Genomic DNA, 22,839 nt, shown 5'->3' with positions numbered 1-22,839 from the left:
GGGCTCAAACCAAATCTCTACCTCAAACCCAAGAATGCGGAGGAGAGCTCAGGGGATGAGTACATAAATGAGATGCTATTTTAATAATAATAATCTTTATTATTGTCACAAGCAGGCTTACATTAATACTGTAATGAAATTACTGTGAAAAGCCCCTAGTTGCCACATTCCGGCGCCTGTTCGGGTACACAGAGGGAGAATTCAGAATGTCCAATTCACCTAACAGCACATCTTTCGGGACTTGTGGTTAGAAACCGGAGCACCCGGAGGAAACCCACGCAGACACGGGGAGAACGTGCAGACTCCGCACAGACTGTGACCCAAGCCGGGAATCAAACCTGGGACCCTGGAGCTGTGAAGCAACAGTGATAATCACTGTTCTACCCGCCTACCACCAACTGGAAAATCTCAAGCATCTTGCCGATAATCATGCCAGGAAGCTACATTTCCAGTACAGGGGCTCCTTAGGCTGCAGCCTCATAAGATGATGGCAAAATGTGCTTCAAAAATTAACATCTGCTTGCAACATCTGTTCCCCCTTCATTTACTGTTATGCCTCCTCTTTAAGTATGAATGGTAACCATGACAGGACAGATGACAGCACAACAATGGAGCGCAGGCCACGGACAGGGGTTTAAAAATATCTGGAATGATGTTTCCCAAAACATTGACAAACATTCCGGAATGCCAAGCAATAAAAATTTCATTTGGCTTTATTCCATGCCCATGAATCACTGAGTATCATTGTAAATGGGAGGATATCATGGAATCCAATCCCTAAAAGTTCCAAACAGAAATGGAACTTGACTTTTCAGTAACCGTCAATCAGTGGCTCTGCTCATGTAGAGCTCAGAAGCTGCAGAAAGAGGAACGGTAGGAAGGATAGAGTAAGGAAGCGGCCATGGACCTTTCTGAATTCTGAGCCAGTTAGATTGTAGCGACACACCAACATATCACAAATGGCATTTCAATGGAAGCCAGGGAAGTACATGAGGTGGCCTTGTGGCACGGAGCATTCCTGCCTCTGAGTCAGATGCTCCGGGTTCGAGTTCCACCCTAGGACTTGATGGCTAGGGAAGCTGCGTTCATAACAGGTTGAGTGTCAGTTTGCAAACCTTTCTAATAATCTAATGACAGTCAGAATGGGGGAGTATTGTTTGCAGTTCTGGTCACCTCATTATATGGAGGATGTGGAAGCATTGGAAAGGGTGCAAAGGAGATTTACCAGGATGCTGCCTGGATTGGAGGGTAGGTCTCATGAGGAAAGGTTGAGGGAGCTTTTCTCATTGGAGTGAAGGAGGAGAGAGGTGACTTAATTGAGGTGTATAAGATAATGAGAGGGATAGATAGAGTGGACGTTCAGCGACTTTTTCCTTGGGTGGATGGAGCTGTCACAAGGGGGCATAACTATAAGGTTCATGGTGGAAGATATAGGAGGGATGTCAGAGGTAGGTTCTTTACTCAGAGAGTGGTTGGGGCGTGGAACGCACTCCCAGATATGGTAGTGGAGTCGGACACTTTAGAAACTTTCAAGCGATTATTGGATAGGCACATGGAGCGCACTAGAATGATTAGGGAGTAGGTTGATTTGATCTTAGTTTCAGACTAGTTCGGCACAACATCGTGGACCGAAGGGCCTGTACTGTGCTGTACAGTTCTATGTTCTATGGCTCGACGCTGGCATAAAAAACGGTGTGAACCACTCCGGCGTGAGGCCGACTGGAAGTTGTCGAATTCTCCGCACTTCCGAGTGCAAGGCTGGCGCAGGAGTGGTTGGCGCCGCGCCAGCCGGCGCCAGAGGGACTGCGCGAGTTAGCGCATGCGCAGAACTGCCAGCATGGTTCAGCGCATGCGCAGAACGGCCAGCATGGTTCAGCGCATGCGCAGAACGGCCAGCATGGTTCAGCGCATGCGCAGAACGGCCAGTGTATTCTAGCGCATGCGCAGAATGGCCAGCGTATTCTAGCGCGTGCGCAGAGGGGTGTCTTCTCCGCGCCGGCCATGGCGGAGTCCGCCAGGGGCCGACGCGGAAGGAAGGAGTGCCCCCACGGCACAGGCCCACCCGCAGATCAGTGGGCCCCGATCGCGGGCCAGGCCACCGTGGGCCCCCCCCCCCTCGATCCCCCCGCGCCCCCCTGAGGACCGCACTAGCCAACTTACCTGCCAGGTCCCGCCGTGTGTGACCGTGTCCAATCCATGCCGGCAGGACTGGCCAGAAACCGATGGCCACTCGGCCCATCAGTGCCTGGAGAATTGCCGGGCAGGCCGCTGTCAACGGCCCCCGACCGGCGTGGCGTGATCCCCGCCCCCACCCAAAAACCGGTGCCAGAGAATACGGCAGCTGGCGGTGGGGCGTGATTCCCGCCGCTGCCCCAGGGATTCTCCGGCCCGCCCGGCGGGGGGGGGGAGTCGGAGAATTCCGCCCCGCCCAAGCAGAGAGGCACCCCTCAAGCTATAAGCCCCTGGCAACAGACCAGCGACCTGTTCCAGAATGACTAACTATGGAAACAAATGAAAGTCTGCCTTCGTGCAGATGGGAAGTGAATTGGAGTGCAGGGAAGTACATGGTGGAGAAAGGATTAGAAGGATGTGCTGGTATGTTGTAATGATGCATTTTCGGAGACTTTATTAGTGAAAAACAGGGATTTATTCATAAGGAATTACAAGAGCAGCAGCTAGTTTGCAGCTTGCTCTAAAATGCCTCCGCCTAGTGGAACTCCTCCCACTTGTGGTGATTCCCGACTCAATGGCCACACAAGCCAAGTGACCCTTACTCTGCTGTGTGGCCCTTAAAGGGGCAATCACCACATTGGGGCTAAGATGAAATAGATCATACATCATGGAATTTAAAGTGCAGAAGGAGGCCATTCAGCCCATCGAGTCTGCATCGGCTCTTGGAAAGAGCACTTTGCCCAAGCCCACACCTCCACCCTATCCCCATAACCCAGTACCCCCAACCGACACTAAGGGCAATTTTGGAGTCTAAGGGCAATTTATCATGGCCAATCCACCTAACCTGCACATCTTTGGACTGTGGGAGAAAACCGGAGCACCCGGAGGAAACCCACGCGGACACAGGGAGAACGTGCAGACTCCGCACAGACAGTGACCCAAGCCAGGAATCAAACCTGAGACCCTGGAGCTGTGAAGCAATTGTGGTAACCACTATGCTACCATGCTAAGTTGGGAGCAGGAGCACAAGGAGCTTAAACACTAGCACAGAACAGCTGGGTCAAATGGCCTGTTTCTGAGCTGTAAATTCTGTGCAATGCTGTATATAAATCCAGGAGGGAATGGAGCAGCAAAGATTCAATTTCAACCAACCATTAGGTCTACTCTGCACCCTCTCCTGGATTTAAATACCGCTCTAGCTTGACTGCGCAGCACATTGGGAAAGGCTCAGTTCATTAAGGACTCTTGTTTGAAGTTCACATTTTTGCTGTCTTTGACCCAAATGGAGTGAAAATCTAATCAGCTCATCCTGAGTCCCGAAGGAAGGGAGTCTAGCCATCAATTGTTTCACTAGCGATGCAGGAAACCTCCAAATGTGAATTAGTACAAATAAAGAATTCAGACAAATGCCACAAACTCCCCTGCGGGAGGTTAATAGAGGCAAGGTTACTGCTGCTTGTGTTGAGCGACTCTCGGTTTTACAACATATTATTAAAATACTTCTTAATGCAACTTCGTCTTCGCAATGCATTAGTGATTGTTACTGTAAAACATGTATCATTAGATTAAATTGCTGTCTCGGCTTTGATACGCATTTCACACCCACATAATTACTGACTGAAATCGATAGTCTAGAGGAAAGATAGGGAGAATAAAAATCAATGATTTACAGCTTCAACAAGAGAGTAATCAATGTGTCACTCTGTCATAATCTAAAAGCTCTTTTTACAGTTGTTATGTAATTTAAGATGCTGTGTAAAGTGTCTGTGCTATAAATTATTTTTAATGTGTCCGTTCACCATTTTGCTTTTGGAATATGAAAAGGCTAGCACACTCACCCACACTCACCCACACACACACACACACTATTTTCCTCAAGTAACAGTTACTAGTTGATATAATTCAATTAGAATTCCCTTCTTGTCCTTTTCTTTCTTCCTGGTCCTGGATATTGTTCTTCTGTAACTAAGAGTTAAGGGTTGACAAGCTGTGCCAGCATCCGTGACCCGAGGCGCGTCATTGCACCTCAATTATCCCCGGGGGAAAAAAATCGCAAAATACCGAGCAAAGCTGGAAAACACACAGAAAAACAGAAAGTGCTGGATAAAAACTCAGCAGGTCTGGCAGCATCTGTGGGGATCGAGAGAAACTGAGATCACGTTCCCATTCCCTATGTCTCCACAGTCCCACGGACTTGAAACGTTAACGCTGGCCGCGATTTACCAGCCTCGTCGCCCCCCCCCCCCCCCACCCCACCCCAACGATTCAGGACGCAGGATTTAAGGGCCTCGATACGCCTCCCGCGATCTAACGAGAACTCGCAAGGGGGTCACGACCTGGATCCCGTCCATTAAGGTTGTGATCCAGATTTTCATATTCAAATGTGCAGTCAGGCTCACTTGAATCACAGATTTACAATGCAGAAGGAGGCCATTCGGCCCATCGAATGTGCACCGGCCACGGGAAAGAGCACCCTTTTTAAGCCCACACCTCCCCTATCCGCGTAACCCAATAACCCCACCCAACCTTTTTGGGCACTAAGGGGCAATTCAGCATGGCCAATCCACCTAACCTGCACATCTTTGGACTGTGGGAGGAAACTGGAGCGCCCGGAGGAAACCCACGCACACACGGGGAGAACGTGCAGACCCCGCACAGACAGTGACCCAAGCCGGGAATTGGACCCTGGAGCTGTGAAGTGACAGTGCTAACCACTGTGCTACCATGCCGCTTGAGTTACCCAAGGCACGGGATCTAACCCCCTCACCTCGGAGTCCCCTAGCAGGCAGTGTTTAAGCACTAGACTCCACCAGCATGGACCACATGTACCGGCACTTGGGGGGGGGGGGGGTCTCCCAGGTGGTCGAGGAGGTTGGGTCCGGACAGGGTGACACCCTGGCAATGCCATCTGGGCACCCTAACAGTGCCACCCAGCTTCCACTGACAGGGTGCCCAGCTGGCATTGGTGGGGGCACTACCCAGCTAGCAGTGCCAAGATGCCCATGTGGCATCTTGCCTGTGCTGGGGAGCAGGCCTGGGGGTCCCCTACCCTTATCAGGAGAGCTTGAGTATCCCTTCATTGGTACGTTGAGTCATTTGGGAAGGGAGTTCCGGAGTCTGCGGTGGGGGATCCAGAGAATTAAAAATGGTGCCCCAATCTATTCCTGTACTGTTGGTGCAGGAAATGGGATTAAGTGTGACCTCGGTGGGGCGTTCTTCACCTAGGCCCCGAAATGAAGCACCCATTTAATAAGAGGGTCATTCTCGGTGACGCCAGCGCCAGGAAACACCCGGCTAAACATGCCCGACAGGGGGCTCAGACGTTTCATTTCTCTCTCCAAAGATTCTGCCAGGCCTGCTGAATATTTCCCAGCATATTTCCCAAATTATCCCACATCCCCAAACTCCCCAACACCAACGTTCAGCTTTGAAAGGCAGCTGGGACGTGACAGCCCACAACAGTGCTTTGATGTGAGTTAGATGGCCAGCCAAATCCAGTCCTGTCTCCTGGGGCAACCCGACCTTTGGAGGAAGGACTATGATGCAAATGAGATGTTGCACCAGTCTGCAGGAACTGGGAAATAAACGTCTGACAAGGTGAATCTGGCACCTGCTCCAGCAAGGTAAGACAAGCAGTGTGAAAAGAGAATGCACAGTGAACAATCATTATCGCCATGATGTGGAGATGCCGGCGTTGGACTGGGGTGATCACAGTAAGAAGTCTTACAACACCAGGTTAAAGTACAACAGGTTTGTTTCAAACACGAATCATTATCGCATACTAGACTCAGAAAATACAGAATGCCAGTTCACATGGAAGAAATGTATAGAGTCCAAGATAATCTCTCTGGGGTGTTGTATCTGCTGTGTCTGCAGTGCAAGGACTGGTCTCTGTGAGCCCATTCTATCCATGTCAAGCCCACTTCTGTCAGCCCACCTCCAGATGCTGGCTTTTAAAGCAGACCAAAGCAGGCCAGCAGCACGGTTTGATTCGCGTACCAGCCTTCCCAAACAGGCGCCGGAATGTGGTGACTAGGGGCTTTTCACAGTAACTTCATTGAAGCCTACTCATGACAATAAGCGATTTTCATTCAGATGCTCTTTCCTTGACACTTCCCCCAGTGTTGGGGCAGTAAAGCTAATGGTAGCACCTCATGTCTTGCCACGGGTAAGATCAGTGAACTCATCACAAACCAGGGACCTGTATATTTTACTGCCCCACAGCCTCTCGAGCCTGCTCAGCCATTGAATTAGATCATCTACTTCAACAACACTATCCCACATTATCCACATAAACCTTGATGCCAGCAGCATCTCGAGCTTCATCGATCTCAGTCTTGAACATATTCAATGATTGAACTTCCACAGTCCTCTGGGCTAGGGAATTCCAAAGATTCACCACCCTCTGAAAGAAATAATTCCTCCTCATCTTAGTCCTTAAGTGGCTTGACACTTATTCTGAGACTGTGTCTCCTGGTTCTAAGCACCCCCAGTCAGAGCAAACATCCTTTCTTCATCTAACCTGTTGAGCCCCTTAAGAATTTTGTAAGTTGCAATGAGTGCACCTCTCATTCTTCTAATCTTTGGAGAATATGGGCCCAGTATCCTCAAGTCTCCTCCTCCTCGGACAATCCCGCAATCCCAGGGATTAGTCTGGTGAGCCTCCGCTGCTCTCCCTTGATGGCGAGTATATTCTTCCTTGGGACGGCAGGGTGGCACAGTGGTTAGCACTACTGCCTCACAGTGCCAGTGACCCAGGTTCAATTCTGGCCTCTGCAAGTGTGGAGTTTGTACATTCTCCCCGTGTGTGCGTGGGTTTCCTCCGGGTGCTCCGGTTTCCTCCCACAGTCTAAAGATGTGCAGGTTAGGAGGATTGGCCATGCTAAATTGCTCCTTAATGTCCAGGGATGTGCAGATTAGGTTCTGGGTTACGGGAATAGGGTGGGATGGCCGGGTGGGGGCTAGTGTAAATGGGTAGGATGATCATTCGAATGGTGGGTGCAGAAGTGATGGGCTGAATGGCCTCCTTCTGCACTGAAGGGATGCTATGAATAGGTAAGGAGACCAAACTGTACACAATAGTCCAGTTGCGGTCTAAACAAGGTTCTATACAATTGAAGCCCGACATTTTTGCTGCTGCACGCAATTCCTTTAACAATAAAGACTGAGGGCAGCACGGTGGCCTAGTGGTTAGCACAACCGCCTCACGGCGCTGAGGTCCCAGGTTCGATCCCGGCTCTGGGTCACTGTCCGTGTGGAGTTTGCACGTTCTCCCCGTGTCTGCGTGGGTTTCGCCCCCACAACCCAAAAATGTGCAGGGTAGGTGGATTGGCCACGCTAAATTGCCCCTTAATTGGAAAAAATAATTGGGTAATCTAAATTTATAATTAAAAAAAAAATAAAGACTGATTTCTCTTCTCTTTGTGAATGAAAACAGTTACCTTGCTCCAATCCGGCCGACCTGGTTGTGTCCTGGTTCGCAGGCCTGTAATTGAATCACGATTCTCCTTCTTCGCCAACAGGTCCAGAGCCATCTGCAGGCCTAAAGCTTTCATGTCATTTTTACTGAGAGCGGAGGTCATGTACATGTGCATCTCCAAGAATCTACCTTTACATTGGCAGGAGGAAATTGTAAATAGTATGTTAATTGTATTGTTAAAATATACAGGTGAAGGGCATTGTTTCAAAAAGTACACAGAGCACTTATAAGGAGAGATTGCTGGGATACTGGATTGGTAGGCAGGAGGCAAACATTTGCAATGTTGCATTCTGTAAGTAAACCAACTATCGGTAAAAGGATTTTGCACCTACTTTCATACATCACGGTCCGAAATGATCAACTAGCAATTCTGGAGTTTGGGCCTGAATGTTAACAGTAGAATCAAATAACCGACTTGCAATATTTTTGTGTGATGGGTTTTGCACTAATTAATGTAATTAAGTATTTTCTATTTTTACGCACATTGTCAGTTTTGATCATAGTCACATCAATTTTGACAGATTCATCAACCTCATCTCATTGAGTGATCTCCCCGGAGCATTAAAGGGATAGGCTGTAAACTCAGCCTTTCCGATGTTGTCTATATCTGGAACAAAAATTAATTAATTAAATTAATTAATTAATTTCCACTTTTTCTGAACGCCTTCCTCATAACACCTTTAATTATTTCTGTTCTCGTTAATAAACGGCATGTTAATATAGAAATAGCTTGCACATTTATACTACCTTTCATGCCCCCAGGATGTTAAAAAACATTTCAGAGTAATTTAAGTATTTTTTAAGTGCAGTCACTGCTGTAATGTAGCAAAGTAGAGCAGCCCACATATGCACAGCAAGCTGCCACTAATAGCAAACACATCTGGCTGGATTCTCCGATTTTGAGGCTATGTCCCCACGCCGGCGTGGGAACGGTGGCATATTACAACAGAAAAACGGCTTAAAACGGCCACCATCCTCTGTTTGGCTGGGGGCTAGCATGCCGGCAGCGTAAAGCACCCGGCTCTAGCTGCCAATATGGCCTTATGGCCTGTTTTAAACTGCCCTAGACTTTTTTAAGACTGGGAAACTAAGCACAGAGATAATGCTGGTCTTATGGGTTCTGGACATGTTTTAAATCTTAGTAACAAAACCACCAAGGAACAAGTTATTGAGGGTCAGACTTCTTGCTGCTAAGTTAAAAAGGCATCCAGAACATGCGCATGTAATGTAGGCTGACACTTTATTGTGATACTCAGACTGTACTGCCTTTCAAATGGTGTGTTAATTTAAGACCTGTCAATCTGTTCTGTGACAGATTCCATGGCATTTTCTTCAAGAAAGAGGAACAGAGTTTATCCAGTCTCCTTGCCAAAATTCATTCCTCAACCATCCAAAGCATCTGTCTGAATGAGTTTCATGGCAATTTACTTGCATTTGGCTATAACACTGACTACTCATCAAAGTTATTCATCAACTATGAAGAGCTGTGGGTTATATTGTGTTATTATAATGATACAATACCTAATTGCATAATGCATTAGGCAAACATGTTGTGGGTTCATTTATTAAGACCAAGCACATGATAATAGTTTTGCATAAGCTTAAAATGAAAAGAACTATGTGTGTGTGCTTTGCTCAAAGCAAAACTGGAAATAAGACTGATTACTTGACACACTTCCCTTCTAGTGACGTCATGCTGATATCCTTTAAAGGCACAGTACAAAAGGTTGCTGTGAGAATGTGAGAGGTGCCTAATGTGAAAGTTACTTTTCTTTTCTTAAACTATACAGTGCCCCAATTCCTTTTTCAAGAACTTAGGGTAGAAAATGTAGTTTGCACGTGCACATTTAATGTGCCTGTATTATATTGCGACAACTATTTATTACAATTGTATAGGACATTGGTGAGGCCACACCTGGAATATTGTGTGCAGTTTTGGTGTCCTTTAGGAGAAAGGATATTCTTGCTATGGAGGGAGTGGAGTGAAGGCTTACCAGGCTGATTCCTGGGATGGTGAGACTGTCAAATAAGGAGAGACTAAATCGGTTAGGATTATATTCATTGGAGTTTAGAAGATTGAGGGGGAAACTCAGAGAAACTTGCAAAATTCTAACAGGATTAGGCAGAGTAGATTCAGAAAGAATGTCACCGATGGTGGGGGAGTTCAGAACATGTTGTGGGTTCATTTAGTAGGTTCAGATCATAGTATGAGGATATGGGGTAAACATTTTAGAACTGAGGTGAGGAGAAATGTCTTCACCCAGAGAGTGGTGAATCTGTGGAATTCACTACCACAGAAAGTAGTTGAGGCCAAAACGTTGTGTAATTTCAAGAAGTAATAAGATTTAGCTCTTGGGGCGAAAGGGATTAAGAGATATGGGGGGGAAGGTGGGATCAGGATATTGAACTCGATGATCAGCCATGTTCATATTGAATGGCGGAGCAGGCTCGAAGGGCCGAATGGCCTCCTCCTGCTTCTATTTTCTGTGTGTGGTTTCTATGTATTACCATGTGTTATTTCCACACAAGCATTAACCATTTTAATTGAAACTGGTTAATGTTGTTGTAGCACACGGAACAACACATTAACATTCATCTGTGAACTTTGCTAATTGCAAATTCCATCTTCTTTTTGTTTTGCATGCTAAGGTGGATGATGCATTTGTTTACAATCAAGGAGTTGGTCAGATCACTTGAAGTGATATCTACCAACAGCCAACTGGCTGTTCTAATGACCGTTACATCAGCATGCAGACAAGGCGTGTATGCATGTATGTGTGTATCCATCCTAGACTTGTTCAGAACCTGGACAATAATATAATGTACAGAAAAGGAACACATATACTTTATTGTTAATACTTGATATTCAGACGACCATAAATGTTTATGGCACAGAAGAAGGTCAATCAGCCTATCTGTGCCAGCCAAAAATTAATTATCCATTTTCCATCGCTTAACCTGTAGCCTTATATTTAATTAATTAGTGATTTATAAATTAGCTGTTCACAACCACCAGTATGTCATCACAGAGCTATACAGTTCAAAATACCCTCTCAAACATAACCGAGCTCTGGAAACATAAAGTTGATAATTTTTAACTGCCAGGTGTATTTCACTGCCTAATTGAGAATAACATAATAATAATATTTATTGTCACAATTAGGCTTACATTAACACTGCAATGAAGTTACTGTGAAAATACCCTAGTCGCCACATTCCAGCGTCTGTTCGGGTACACGGAGGGAGAATTCAGAATGTCCAAATTACCTGACAACACGTCTTTCGGGACTTGTGGGAGGAAACCCACGCAGACACGGGGAGAACGTGCAGACTCCGCACAGACTGTGACCCGAGCCGGGAGTCGAAACTGGCGCTGTGAAGCAACAGTGCTAACCGCTGTGCTACCGTGCCACAGGAACATTTCTCATATCCATGTTCATATTCCAATTAAATCCAAGCGGGCATCACTGACCTGTGAATTAGGGTTAAACTGAGGCTCCATCGGCCCTCTCAGGAGGATGTTAATGATCCCATGGGCCAATATTGAAGAGGAGCAGGGACGTACCCCTCAGTGTCCTGGCCAGAATATATCCCCCAACATGACTGAAACAGATCGCCCGGTCACTATCACGCTGCTGGCTGCGGGATTTCTCTGTTCACGAATGGATGTCACGTTTTCTGCATCACAGCAGTGACTACAACTGTAATTTACTCTGGAACATTCTGGCACCATGACAGGTGCTGTACAAATGCAAGTCTTTGTTCATTTCCATATTGGCGGCTTACCTTCTCAGTGATGTAATTCTTACCCGTGTTCAAGGGTCGCATCACTAAATATAACATAATAACTAAAAATAGAGGATATACCAATTTATTGCTGCCAGCTGTGACTTGGCCATGGACTAGAACAAGGGGACAGGTCTACTGTTGACACTTCTTCAATTGGTCACAACCTACCTTGAGGCTCCTCGTCCGCCTGGTCCATTTCTAGTTTAGTTAGAAGGCTAACAAACCACTCAAACGATTTCTGATCCCTGTTGATCCAGATAAAGTCAACCTGTAACCACAAACTATCATCGTTAATGTCTTACAGACAGCCAACTGCAACGCGTAAACTCTGTCCAGCTGGAAGTTGCATTTATCACCCCAAAATTCACCAAAGCCCAACTCATCTCCAAATCTAACAGACCGTGCAAAGGACCTCATGGACATAAGAAATAGAAGCTGGAATAGATCATTTGGTCCCTCCATTCATTATGACCGTGGCTAATCAGCCTCAATTTTACTTTCCTGACTTTTCCCCATGGTCATTGATTTCCAGAGAGATCAAAAATCTGTTTCACCCTCATCTTAAATGGGTGAAATTGGATTGGATTTTTTCTCCCATTGAGGGAAGAATAATCGAAAATTCAGTCATTAAATGCTGCTCTCAACTGCCAGTTAGCTGGACAAAGAAGGAATTCAATCAGAAAGGAGAAAAATAACTACACACAAGAGAAATGAACAACTCTGCTAGATAGTTTGTTAATGAAAGTGTCTGACTGTTTTACCATTAATTCCTGACTATCAAACATTGAACATGTTTCATGTCCTGACAGTTGTAGCTTTGGGAAAGGCACATCGAGTTTAACTTGACAAAAATATTGCTTGGTAGTAAAGAACTTTACAGCTGAAAAGTAAGACTGAAGTTTTTCATCTGACACTCATCAGGACATATGCAAAAAATGCCACATTTCAAACATTCACATCAATGTATACTACAGGTGAAAAGATTGGTTGGAAAGTTGGCTGAACTATAGACCCCCCCCGCCCCGCCGCCAGCTGCGCGTAATTAAAAAATTAACAAAGCTTGAGCATATTTCTTTTGTTTGCAGAAAACGGTGCCCTGCATATGAATGTATGCTGCTTCTAGCGAGGATAATGAAATGAAAATCGCTTATTGTCGCAAGTAGGCTTCAAATGAAGTTACTGTGAAAAGCCTATGTTATGAGTTCAGTTGATTATCTTAAATTGGTTGTTACTGGATTGGATTGGATTTGTTTATTGTCACGTGTACCGAGGTACAGTGAAAAGTATTTTTCTGCAAGCAGCTCAGCAGATCATTCAGTACATGGGAAGAAAAGGGAATTAAACAGAATTCAAGAAAATACATGAGAATACATAATAGGGCAACACAATATATACAAAGTACTACATAAGCATTGGCATCGGATGAAGCAGACATGGGTGTAGTGTTAATGAGGTCAGTCCATAAGAGGGTCATTTAGGAGTCTGGTGACAGTGGGGAAGAAGCTGTTTTTGAGTCTGTTCGTCCGTGTTCTCAGACTTCTGAATCTCCTGCCCGATGGAAGAAGTTGGAAAAGTGAGTAAGCCGGGTGGGAGGGATCCTTCATTATGCTGCCTGCTTTCCCCCAGCAGCGGGAGGTGTAGATGGAATTAATGGATGGGAGGCAGGTTCGTGTGATGGACTGGGCGGTATTCACGACTCTCTGAAGTTCCTTGCGGTCCTGGGCCGAGCAGTTGCCATACCAGGCTGTGATGCAGCCCGATAGGATGCTCTCTATAGTGCATCTGTAAAAGTTGGTAAGGGTTAATGTGGACATGCCGAATTTCCTTAGTTTCCTGAGGAAGTAAAGGCACTGTTGTGCTTTCTTGGTGATAGCGTCGACATGATTGGACCAGGATAGATTTTTGGTGATGTGCACCCCTAGGAATTTGAAACTGCTCACCATCTCTACCTCGGCCCCGTTGATGCTGACAGGGGTGTGCACAGTACTTTGCTTCCTGAAGTCGATGACCAGCTCTTTAGTCTTGCTGGCATTAAGGGAGAGATTGTTGTCGCTGCACCACTCCACTAGGTTCTCTATCTCCCTCCTGTATTCGGACTCGTCGTTATTCGAGATCCGGCCCACTATGGTCGTATCGTCAGCAAACTTGTAGATGGAGTTGGAACCAAGTTTTTCCATGCAGTCGTGTGTGTACAGGGAGTAGAGTAGGGGGCTAAGTACACAACCTTGTGGGGCACCGGTATTGAGGACTATTGTGGAGGAGGTGTTGGTGTTCATTCTTACTGACTGTGGTCTGTTGGTCAGAAAGTCAAGGATCCAGTTGCAGAGTGGAGAGCCAAGTCCTAGGTTTTGGAGCTTTGATATGAGCTTGGCTGGGATTATGGTGTTGAAGGCGGAGCTGTAGTCAATAAATAGGAGTCTGATGTAGGAGTCCTTGTAACTTTTCTTTTAACTACAAGGAGTCCTTGTAACTGTAACTTTTCGCGCGCTCAAGATTATTCAACAAGTGCTGGCCAATCGTGGAATTGTATCGAAACGTAGACGTATTGGTTGCGGTTCAATGAGACAGGTTCTAAGTGTCACAGCGAGCAAGGTTTCCCGTTGGCCTTGAGCGGGAATTTCTGGGAGCAGGCCAGGAGCAACCTCAAAATCCCGCCCACAATTTCTTTACATTTACACTTTAATCACTCGATACGTCTGACAGATACGACCAAACACATTGGCTAATTTTAAAGTAAAAAAAGCTTTAGAGGCAGAGATGCAAACACTTTGCTGAGAGGTAAGTTAACTATTCTCGGGCTTTGCTATAATTTCGCCACATTAAAATGCACGGGGCTTTCGTTCTTTAGTGGCTGAGCTTGCTTCGCATTGATTCTTTAAATCTTGGATGAATAACTACATCCTGTAATGGGTACTCATCCATCTGCTAATGAGAGGATCATGCTGGAACAGTGCAGATGCTGCAAAAAGAGTGCGGCAGCTGACAACAAAATCAGGCTTTGCAATAGTTGGAAACCTACCATGTACTCACACGTGAGGCTACTTTAGCGGGCGACTAGAATGTGACTAACATCTGGAATGTCAAGGAAGGCGGAAAGAAAACTGACGATTTATTTTAAAAAGGAACGATAAACATTTATCTCATATGTCAATGTCTCATCAATTACATTGTGAAGGTTTTTTACGGTTAAGGTTACGGTTGTTAAGGTTTGTTAAGGGGCTGGTTTAGCTCACTGGGCTAAATCGCTGGCTTTGAAAGCAGACCAAGCAGGCCAGCGGCACGGTTCGATTCCCGTACCAGCCTCCCTGGACAGGCGCCGGAATGTGGCGACTAGGGGCTTTTCACAGTGACTCCATTGAAGCCTACTAGTGACAATAAGTGATTTTAATTTTTAATTTTTCATTTTTAAATGTCCATTACACTGTTAAGGTTAAGAGAAACAGGTGATGGGTATTAATTGCCTTTGAACACACATAAAAAGGGGATAGCTGGGACACTGGGGCTGGGTGGGAGGAAAGCTGTCAGGCTTATCAAGTCAATAAACCCGCAAATAAAGAGAAACTCGGGGCTCGATTCTCCGTCGGCGGGATTCTCCGCTTCGCTGGCAGCGCACTCACTCCCGCGGATTTCCCCACGGCGTGGGGCTGCCCACAATCGGAAACACCATTGGTGCCGCACCCATTTTCCGGTGTGGCGGGACGGAGAATCCCACCCTCTGTGCCTTGGTTTCATCAGCCGACTGGATGCTGTTAACAACACGTTTTCTTTTACCACCTTTAACAAAAATGTTTCATGGGATGTGACATTTATTGCCCATCCTTAATTGCCCTTGAGTCAACCAAATTGCTGTGGATCTGGAGTCACATGTGGGCAAGAGCAGGTAAGTTATATATAGAACAGTACAGCACAGAACAGGCCCTTCGGCCCTCGATGTTGTGCCGAGCAATGATCACCCTACTTAAACCCACGTAACCCGTATACCCGTAACCCAACAAACCCCCCATTAACCTTACACTACGGGCAATTTAGCATGGCCAATCCACCTAACCCGCACATCTTTGGACTGTGGGAGGAAACCGGAGCACCCGGAGGAAACCCACGCACACACGGGGAGGACGTGCAGACTCCACACAGACAGTGACCCAGCCGGGAATCGAACCTGGGACCCTGTAGCTGTGAAGCATTGATGCTAACCACCATGCTACCATTTTCCTCCCCTAAAGGACTTAGTGAGCCGGATGGGTTTTTAAGGACAATCGACCATGGTCATGGTCATCATTAGATTTTTAAGTCAAGATATGGTGGGATTCGAACCCGGATCCCTAGAACATTCCACTGGATCTCTGGATTACTAATCTGGTGGGTACCGGAGCAGTAGGTCAGAAATTGAGAGAGAACTAGGGAATAGGGCCAGTATGGCTCTGAGGAAGAGCAGACAGGGAGATGTTGCTGAAAACAGCGGGTCAGGTGGCCTGAAGTGCATATGTTTTAATGCAAGAAGTATTACAGGTAAGGCAGATGAACTTAGAGCTTGGATTAGTACTTGGAACTATGATGTTGTTGCCATTACAGAGACCTGGTTGAGGGAAGGACAGAATTGGCAGCTAAACGTTCCAGGATTTAGATGAATCAGGCGGGATAGAGGAGGATGTAAAAGGGGTGGAGGAGAAAATCACAGCTGTACTGCGGGAGGACACCTCAGAGGGCAGCGAGGCTATATGGGTAGAGATCAGGAATAAGAAGGGTACAGTCACAATGTTGGGGGTTTACTACAGGCCACCCAACAGCCAGCAGGAGATAGAGGAGCAGATAGGTAGACAGATTTTGGAAAGGAGTAAAAGCAACAGAGTTGTTGTGATGGGAGACTTTAACTTCCCCAATATTGACTTGGACTCACTTAGTGCTAGGGGCTTGGACAGGGCAGAGTTTGTAAGGAGCATCCAGGAACAATATGTAGATAGTCTAACTAGGGAAGGGGCTATACTGGACCTGGTATTGGGGAATGAGCTCGGCCAGATGGTAGAAGTTTCAGTAGGGGAGCATTTCGGGAACAGTGACCACAATTGAGTAAGTTTTAAAGTACTGGTGGACAAGGATAAGAGTGGTCCTAGGTGAATGTGCTAAATTGGGGGAAGGCTAATTATAATAATATTAGGCAGGAACTGAAGAACCTAGATTGGGGGCGGATGTTTGAGGCAAAATCAACATCTGTCAATAGAACATAGAACAGTACAGCACAGAACAGGCCCTTCGGCCCTCGATGTTGTGCCGAGCAATGATCACCCTACTCAAACCCACGTATCCACCCTATACCCGTAACCCAACAACCCCCCCCCCCCCCTTAACCTTACTTTTTTTAGGATACTACGGGCAATTTAGCATGGCCAATCCACCTACCCCGCACATCTTTGGACCGTGGGAGGAAACCGGAGCACCCGGAGGAAACCCACGCACACACGGGGAGGACGTGCAGACTCCGCACAGACAGTGACCCAGCCGGGAATCGAACCTGGGACCCTGGAGCTGTGAAGCATTTATGCTAACCACCATGCTACCGTGCTGCCCCCTCAGTTGAAATGAATTCAGGACCGGCATGTTCCTGTGCGGAAGAAGGATAAATACAGCAAATTTTGGGAACCTTGGATAACGAGAGATATTGTAGGCCTCGTCAAAAAGAAAAAGGAGGCATTTGTCAGGGCTAGATGGCTGAGAACAGACGAAGCCTGTGTGGAATATAAGGAAAGTAGGAAGGAACAATTTGTAGGCTACACGGTAGCATTGTGGATAGCACAATTCCTTCACAGCTCTAGGGTCCCAGGTTCGATTCCGGCTTGGGTCACTGTCTGTACAGAGTCTGCACATCCTCCCCGTGTATGTGTGGGTTTCCTCCGGATGCTCCGGTTTCTTCCACAGTCCAAAGATGTGCAGGTTAGGTGGATTGGCCATGATAAATTGCCCTTAGTGTCCAAAATTGCCCTTAGTGTTGGGTGGGGTTACTGGGTTATGGGGATAGGGTGGAGGTATTGACCTTGGGTAGGGTGCTCTTTCCAAGAGCCAGTGCAGACTCGATGGGCCGAATGGCCTCCTTCCGCACTGTAAATTCTATGAAAATTCTATGAACTTAAGCAAGGAGTCAGGAGGGCTAAAAGGGGTCACAAAAAGTCATTGGCAAATAGGGTTTAGGAAAACCCAAGGCTTTTTTCACGCACATAAAAAGAAAGAGGGTAGCCAGGGAAAGGGTGGGCCCACTGAAGGACAGGCAAGGAAATCTATATGTGGGGCCAGAGGAAATGGGCGAGGTACTAAATGAATACTTTGTATCAGTATTCACCAAAGAGAAGGAATTGGTGTATGTTGAGTCTGGAGAAGGGTGTGTAGATCGCCTGGGTGACATTGAGATCCAAAAAGACGAGGTGTTTGGCGTCTTAAAATATTAAGGTAGATAGGTCCCCAGGGCCTGATGGGATCTACCCCAGAATACGGAAGGAGGCTAGAGAGAAAATTGCTGAGGCCTTGACAGAAATCTTTGGATCCTCACTGTCTTCAGGTGATGTCTCGGAGGACTGGAGACTAGCCAATGTTGTTCCTTTGTTTAAGAAGGGTAGCAAGGATAATCCAGGGAACTACAGGCCGGTGAGCCTTACGTCAATTGTAGGGAAATTACTGGAGAGAATTCTTCGAGACAGGATCTACTCCCATTTGGAAGCAAATGGACGTATTAGCGAGAGGCAGCACGGTTTTGTGAAGGGGAGGTCGTGTCTCACTAACTTTATAGAGTTTTTCGAGGAGTTTACAAAGATGATTTATGCAGGGAGGGCAGTGGATATTGTCTATATGGACTTCAGTAAGGCCTTTGACAAGGTCCCTCATGGCAGACTGGTACAAAAGGTGAAGTCACAGGGGATCGGGTTGAGCTGGCAAGATGGGGGGGGGGGGGGGGAGAAAGGGGGGGGGGGGGTTGAGGTGGTTAAACTAATTTGTCAGGGGGATGGGAAAATGAGCTGTAGTCCGGAAGCCAGTGTTGAGAGTAGTGCGGTACTGAGGAGGGTATCAAGGTCGCAGGGGTGTACTGGCAGACAGGAAGGTGGGTTGAAGTGTGTCTACTTCAATGCAAGGAGCATCTGGAATAAGGTAGGTGAACGTGGAGCATGGATTGGTACTTGGGACTACGATGTTGTGGCCATTACGGAGACATGGTTAGAACAGGGAGAGGAATGGTTGTTGGTAGTTCCCGTGTATAGATGTTTCAGTAAGAGTAGGGAGGGTGGTAAAAGAGGTGGAGGAGTAACATTGTTAATCAAGGAGTTTAAGGTCACGTTGTTAGGAGTTTTCTATAGACTCCCAAATAGTAATAGAGATGTGGAGGAAGAAATTGCAAAGCAGATTATGGATAGGTGTGGAGGTCTCAGGGTAGTTGTCATGGGTGACTTTAACTTTCCAAATATTGATTGGAACCTCTATGGGTCAAATAGTTCAGATGGGGCAGTTTTTGTACAGTGTGTGCAGGAGGGTTTCCTGACACAATATGTGGATAGGCCGACAAGAGGTGGGGCCACATTGGATTTGGTACTGGGTAATGAACCGGGCCAAGTGTTAGATTTGTTTGTGGGAGAGCACTTTGGAGATAGTGACCACAATTCGGTGTCTTTCATTATTGCAATGGAGAGGGATAGGGCCATACAGCAGGGCAAGGTTTATAATTGGGGGAGGGGTAATTATGATGTGATTAGGCAAGAATTAGGGAGCATAAAATGGGAACAGAAACTGTCAGGGAAAGGCACAAATGAAAAGTGGAGCTTGTTCAAGGAACAAATAGTGCGTGTCCTTGACAGGCATGTCCCTGTCAGGCAGGGAGGAAATGGCCGTGTGAGGGAACCATGGTTCACAAAAGAGGTTGAATGTCTTGTCAAGAGGAAAAAGGAAGCGTATGTAAGGATGAGAAAACAAGGTTCAGTTGGGTGGCTTGAGGGTTACAAGGTAGCAAGGAATGAGCTAAAAAAAAAGGGTTTAGGAGAGCTAGGAGGGGGCATGAGAAGTCATTGGCGGGTCGGATCAAGGAAAATCACAAGGCTTTTTACTCTTATGTGAGAAATAAAAGAATGACCAGGGTGAGGTTAGGGCCGGTCAAGGACAGTAGTGGGAACTTGTGCATGGAGTCAGAAGAGATAGGAAAAGAGTTGAATGAATACTTTTCTTCAGTGTTCACCAAGGAGAGGGGCCATGTTTTTGAGGATGAGAGTGTGATACAGGCAGGTAGGCTGGAGGAGGTAGATGTTTTGAGGGAGGATGTATTAGCAATTTTGAAAAACTTTAAGGTCGACAAGTCCCCTGGGCCGGATGGGATATATCCTAGGATTCTTTGGGAGGCAAAGAATGAGATTGCAGAGCCTTTGGCTTTGATCTTTGGGTCCTCACTGTCCACGGGGATAGTGCCAGGGGACTGGAGAGTGGCGAATGTTGTTCCCCTGTTCAAGAAAGGGAATAGGAATGACCCTGGTAATTATAGGCCAGTTAGTCTTACTTTGGTGGTCGGTAAGTTAATGGAAAAGGTCCTGAAGGATAGGATTTATGACCATTTGGAAAGATGCAGCTTAATCCGGGATAGTCAACACGGATTTGTGAAGGGTAAGTCTTGCCTCACAAATTTGATTGAATTATTTGAGGAGGTAACTAAGTGCGTAGATGAAGGTAGAGCAGTTGATGTCGTATACATGGATCTTAGTAAGGCGTTCGATAAGGTTCCCCATGGGCGGCTCATAAAGAAAGTAAGGAGGTGTGGGATAGAGGGAAATTTGGCCAATTGGATAAGTAACTGGCTATCACATAGAAGACAGAGGGTGGTGGTGGATTGAAAATTTTCAGACTGGAGACCAGTTACCAGCAGTGTACCACAGGGATCAGTGCTGGGTCCTCTGCTATTTGTGATTTTTATCAATGACTTGGAGGAGGGGGCTGAAGGGTGGGTCAGTAAATTTGCTGATGACACCAAGATTAGTGGATTAGTGGATGAGGTGGAGGGCTGTTGTAGGCTGCAAAGAGACATTGATAGGATGCAGAGCTGGGCTGAAAAATGGCAGATGGAGTTTAACCCTGATAAGTGCGAGGTGATTCATTTTGGTAGGAACAATTTGAATGCAGATTACAGGGTCAACAGCAGGGATCTGAGGAATGTGGAGGAACAGAGAGATCTTGGGGTTCATGTCCACAGATCTCTGAAGGTTGCCACTCAAGTGGATAGAGCCGTGAAGAAGGCTTATAGTGTGTTAGCGTTTATTAACAGGGGGCTTGAGTTTAAGAGCCGTGGGGTTATGCTGCAACTGTACATGACCCTGGTGAGACCACATTTGGAGTATTGTGTGCAGTTCTGGTCACCATATTACAGGAAGGATGTGGGAGCATTGGAAAGGGTGCAAAGGAGATTTACCAGGATGCTGCCTGGTTTGGAGGTAGGTCTAATGAGGAAGGACTGAGGGAGCTAGGGCTTTTCTCTTTGGAGCGGAGGAGGATGAGAGGTGACTTAATAGAGGTTTATAAGATGATGAGGGGGATAGATAGAGTGGACGTTCAGAGACTATTTCCTCGGGTGGATGTAGCTGTTACAAGGGGGCATAACTAAAAGGTTCAGGGCGGGAGATATAGGAAGGGTGTCCGAGGTAGGTTCTTTACTCAGAGAGTGGTTAGGGTGTGGAATGGACTGCCTGCTGTGATAGGAGTCGGACACTTTAGGAACTTTCAAGCGGTTATTGGATAGGTACATGGAGCACACCAGAATGACAGGGAGTGGGATAGCTTGATCTTGGTTTCAGACAAAGCTCGGCACAACATCGAGGGCCGAATGGCTTGTTCTTTGCTGTATATTCTATGTTCTATGGATACAGAACTGGCTAGGTCATAGAAGGCAGAGAGTAGCAATGGAAGGGTGCTTTTCTGATTGGAGGGCTGTGACTAGTGGTGCTCCGCAGGGATCAGTGTTGGGACCTTTGCTGTCCGTAGTATATATAAATGATTTGGAGGAAAATGTAACTGGTCTGATTAGTAAGTTTGCAGATGCCACAAATGTTGGTGGAATTGCAGATAGTGATGAGGACTGTCAAAGGATACAGCAGGATTTAGATCGTTTGGAGACTTGGGCGGCAAGATGGCAGATGGAGTTTAATCTGGACAAATGTGAGGTAATGCATTTTGGAAGGTCTAATGCAGGTAGGGAATATACAGTGAATGGTAGAACCCTCAAGAGTATTGACAGTCAGAGAGATCTAGGTGTACAGGTCCACAGGTCACTGAAAGGGGCAACACAGGTGGAGAAAGTAGTCAAGAAGGCATACGGCATGCTTGCCTTCATTGGCCGGGGCATTGAGTATAAAATTTGGCAAGTCATGTTGTAGCTGTATAGAACCTTAGTTAGGCCACACTTGGAGTATAGTGTTCAATTCTGGTCGCCACACTACCAGAAGGATGTGAAGGCTTTTGAGAGGGTGCCAGGTTGTGAGATCTTTTGAGATCTTTTGAGATTTACCAGGTTGTTGCCTGGTACGGAGGGCATTAGCTATGAGGAGAGGTTAAATAAACTCGGTTTGTTCTCACTGGAAAGACGGAGGTTGAGGGACGACCTGATAAAGGTCTACAAAATTATGAGGGGCATTGACAGAGTGGATAGTCAGAGGTTTTTTACCAGGGTAGAGGGGTCAATTACTAGGGGGCATAGGTTTAAGGTGCGAGGGGCAAGGTTTAGAGGAGATGTACGAGGCAAGTATTTTACACAGAGGGTAGTGGGTGCCTGGAACTCGCTGCCGGAGGTGGTGGTGGAAGCAGGGACGATAGTGACATTTAAGGGACATCTTGACAAATACATGACTAGGATGGGAATAGAGGGATATGGACCGCGGAAGTGCAGAAGAATTTAGTTTAGACGGACAGCATGGTCGGCACAGGCGTGGAGGGCCGAAGGGCCTGTTCCTGTGCTGTACTTTCCTTTGTTCTTTGTTCTTTGACAAACCACTACACCACTGTCTCTCCCCGTAATTCTTCATTGAAGCTATCATTTCCTAATGCGTGAAACTCCAACAACAGTAAGGAAGCTCGACGCCATCCAAGACAAAGCAACCCGCTTGATTGTCCCTCCTCCGCAAACATTCACTCCCTCCACCACCGACGCACAGGGGCAGCCGTGTGCACCATCTACAAGATGCACTGCAGCCACTCACTTTATACAGCACCTTCCAAACCCACGACCGTTACTATCAAGACGAGCAAGGGCAGCTCACCATCACCTTCTCAAGGGCAATTAGCGATGAGCAATAAATGTCGGCCGAGCTGCTGATGCGCACAAACCCCAAATTAATTTTTAAAAATCATTTTCTTCCATTCACTAATTTCTTCACAAGCCAGTTGATTATCTG

The 22,839-nt window shown here is 46.6% G+C and overlaps 1 protein-coding gene across 1 annotated transcript in view; it reads right to left on the bottom strand.

Moving 5' to 3' along the window:
• nox5 (NADPH oxidase, EF-hand calcium binding domain 5) overlaps positions 1-22,839 on the bottom strand; it is a 107,906-nt gene that overhangs the window by 2,555 nt on the left and 82,512 nt on the right. Inside the window, exons 16-17 of the mRNA XM_038813555.1 lie at positions 11,609-11,708; positions 7,614-7,780 (exon numbers count right to left, since the gene is read on the bottom strand). Of these exons, the coding sequence (XP_038669483.1) occupies positions 7,614-7,780; positions 11,609-11,708 (267 nt within the window). The remainder of the gene's footprint in view (positions 1-7,613; positions 7,781-11,608; positions 11,709-22,839) is intronic.

This window comes from Scyliorhinus canicula, chromosome 12, assembly GCF_902713615.1.
Source record: "Scyliorhinus canicula chromosome 12, sScyCan1.1, whole genome shotgun sequence".
Taxonomy (NCBI): domain Eukaryota; kingdom Metazoa; phylum Chordata; class Chondrichthyes; order Carcharhiniformes; family Scyliorhinidae; genus Scyliorhinus; species Scyliorhinus canicula.
The sequence above is the reverse complement of the archived record's forward strand: the minus strand, read 5'-3'. Positions and strand labels throughout refer to the sequence as shown.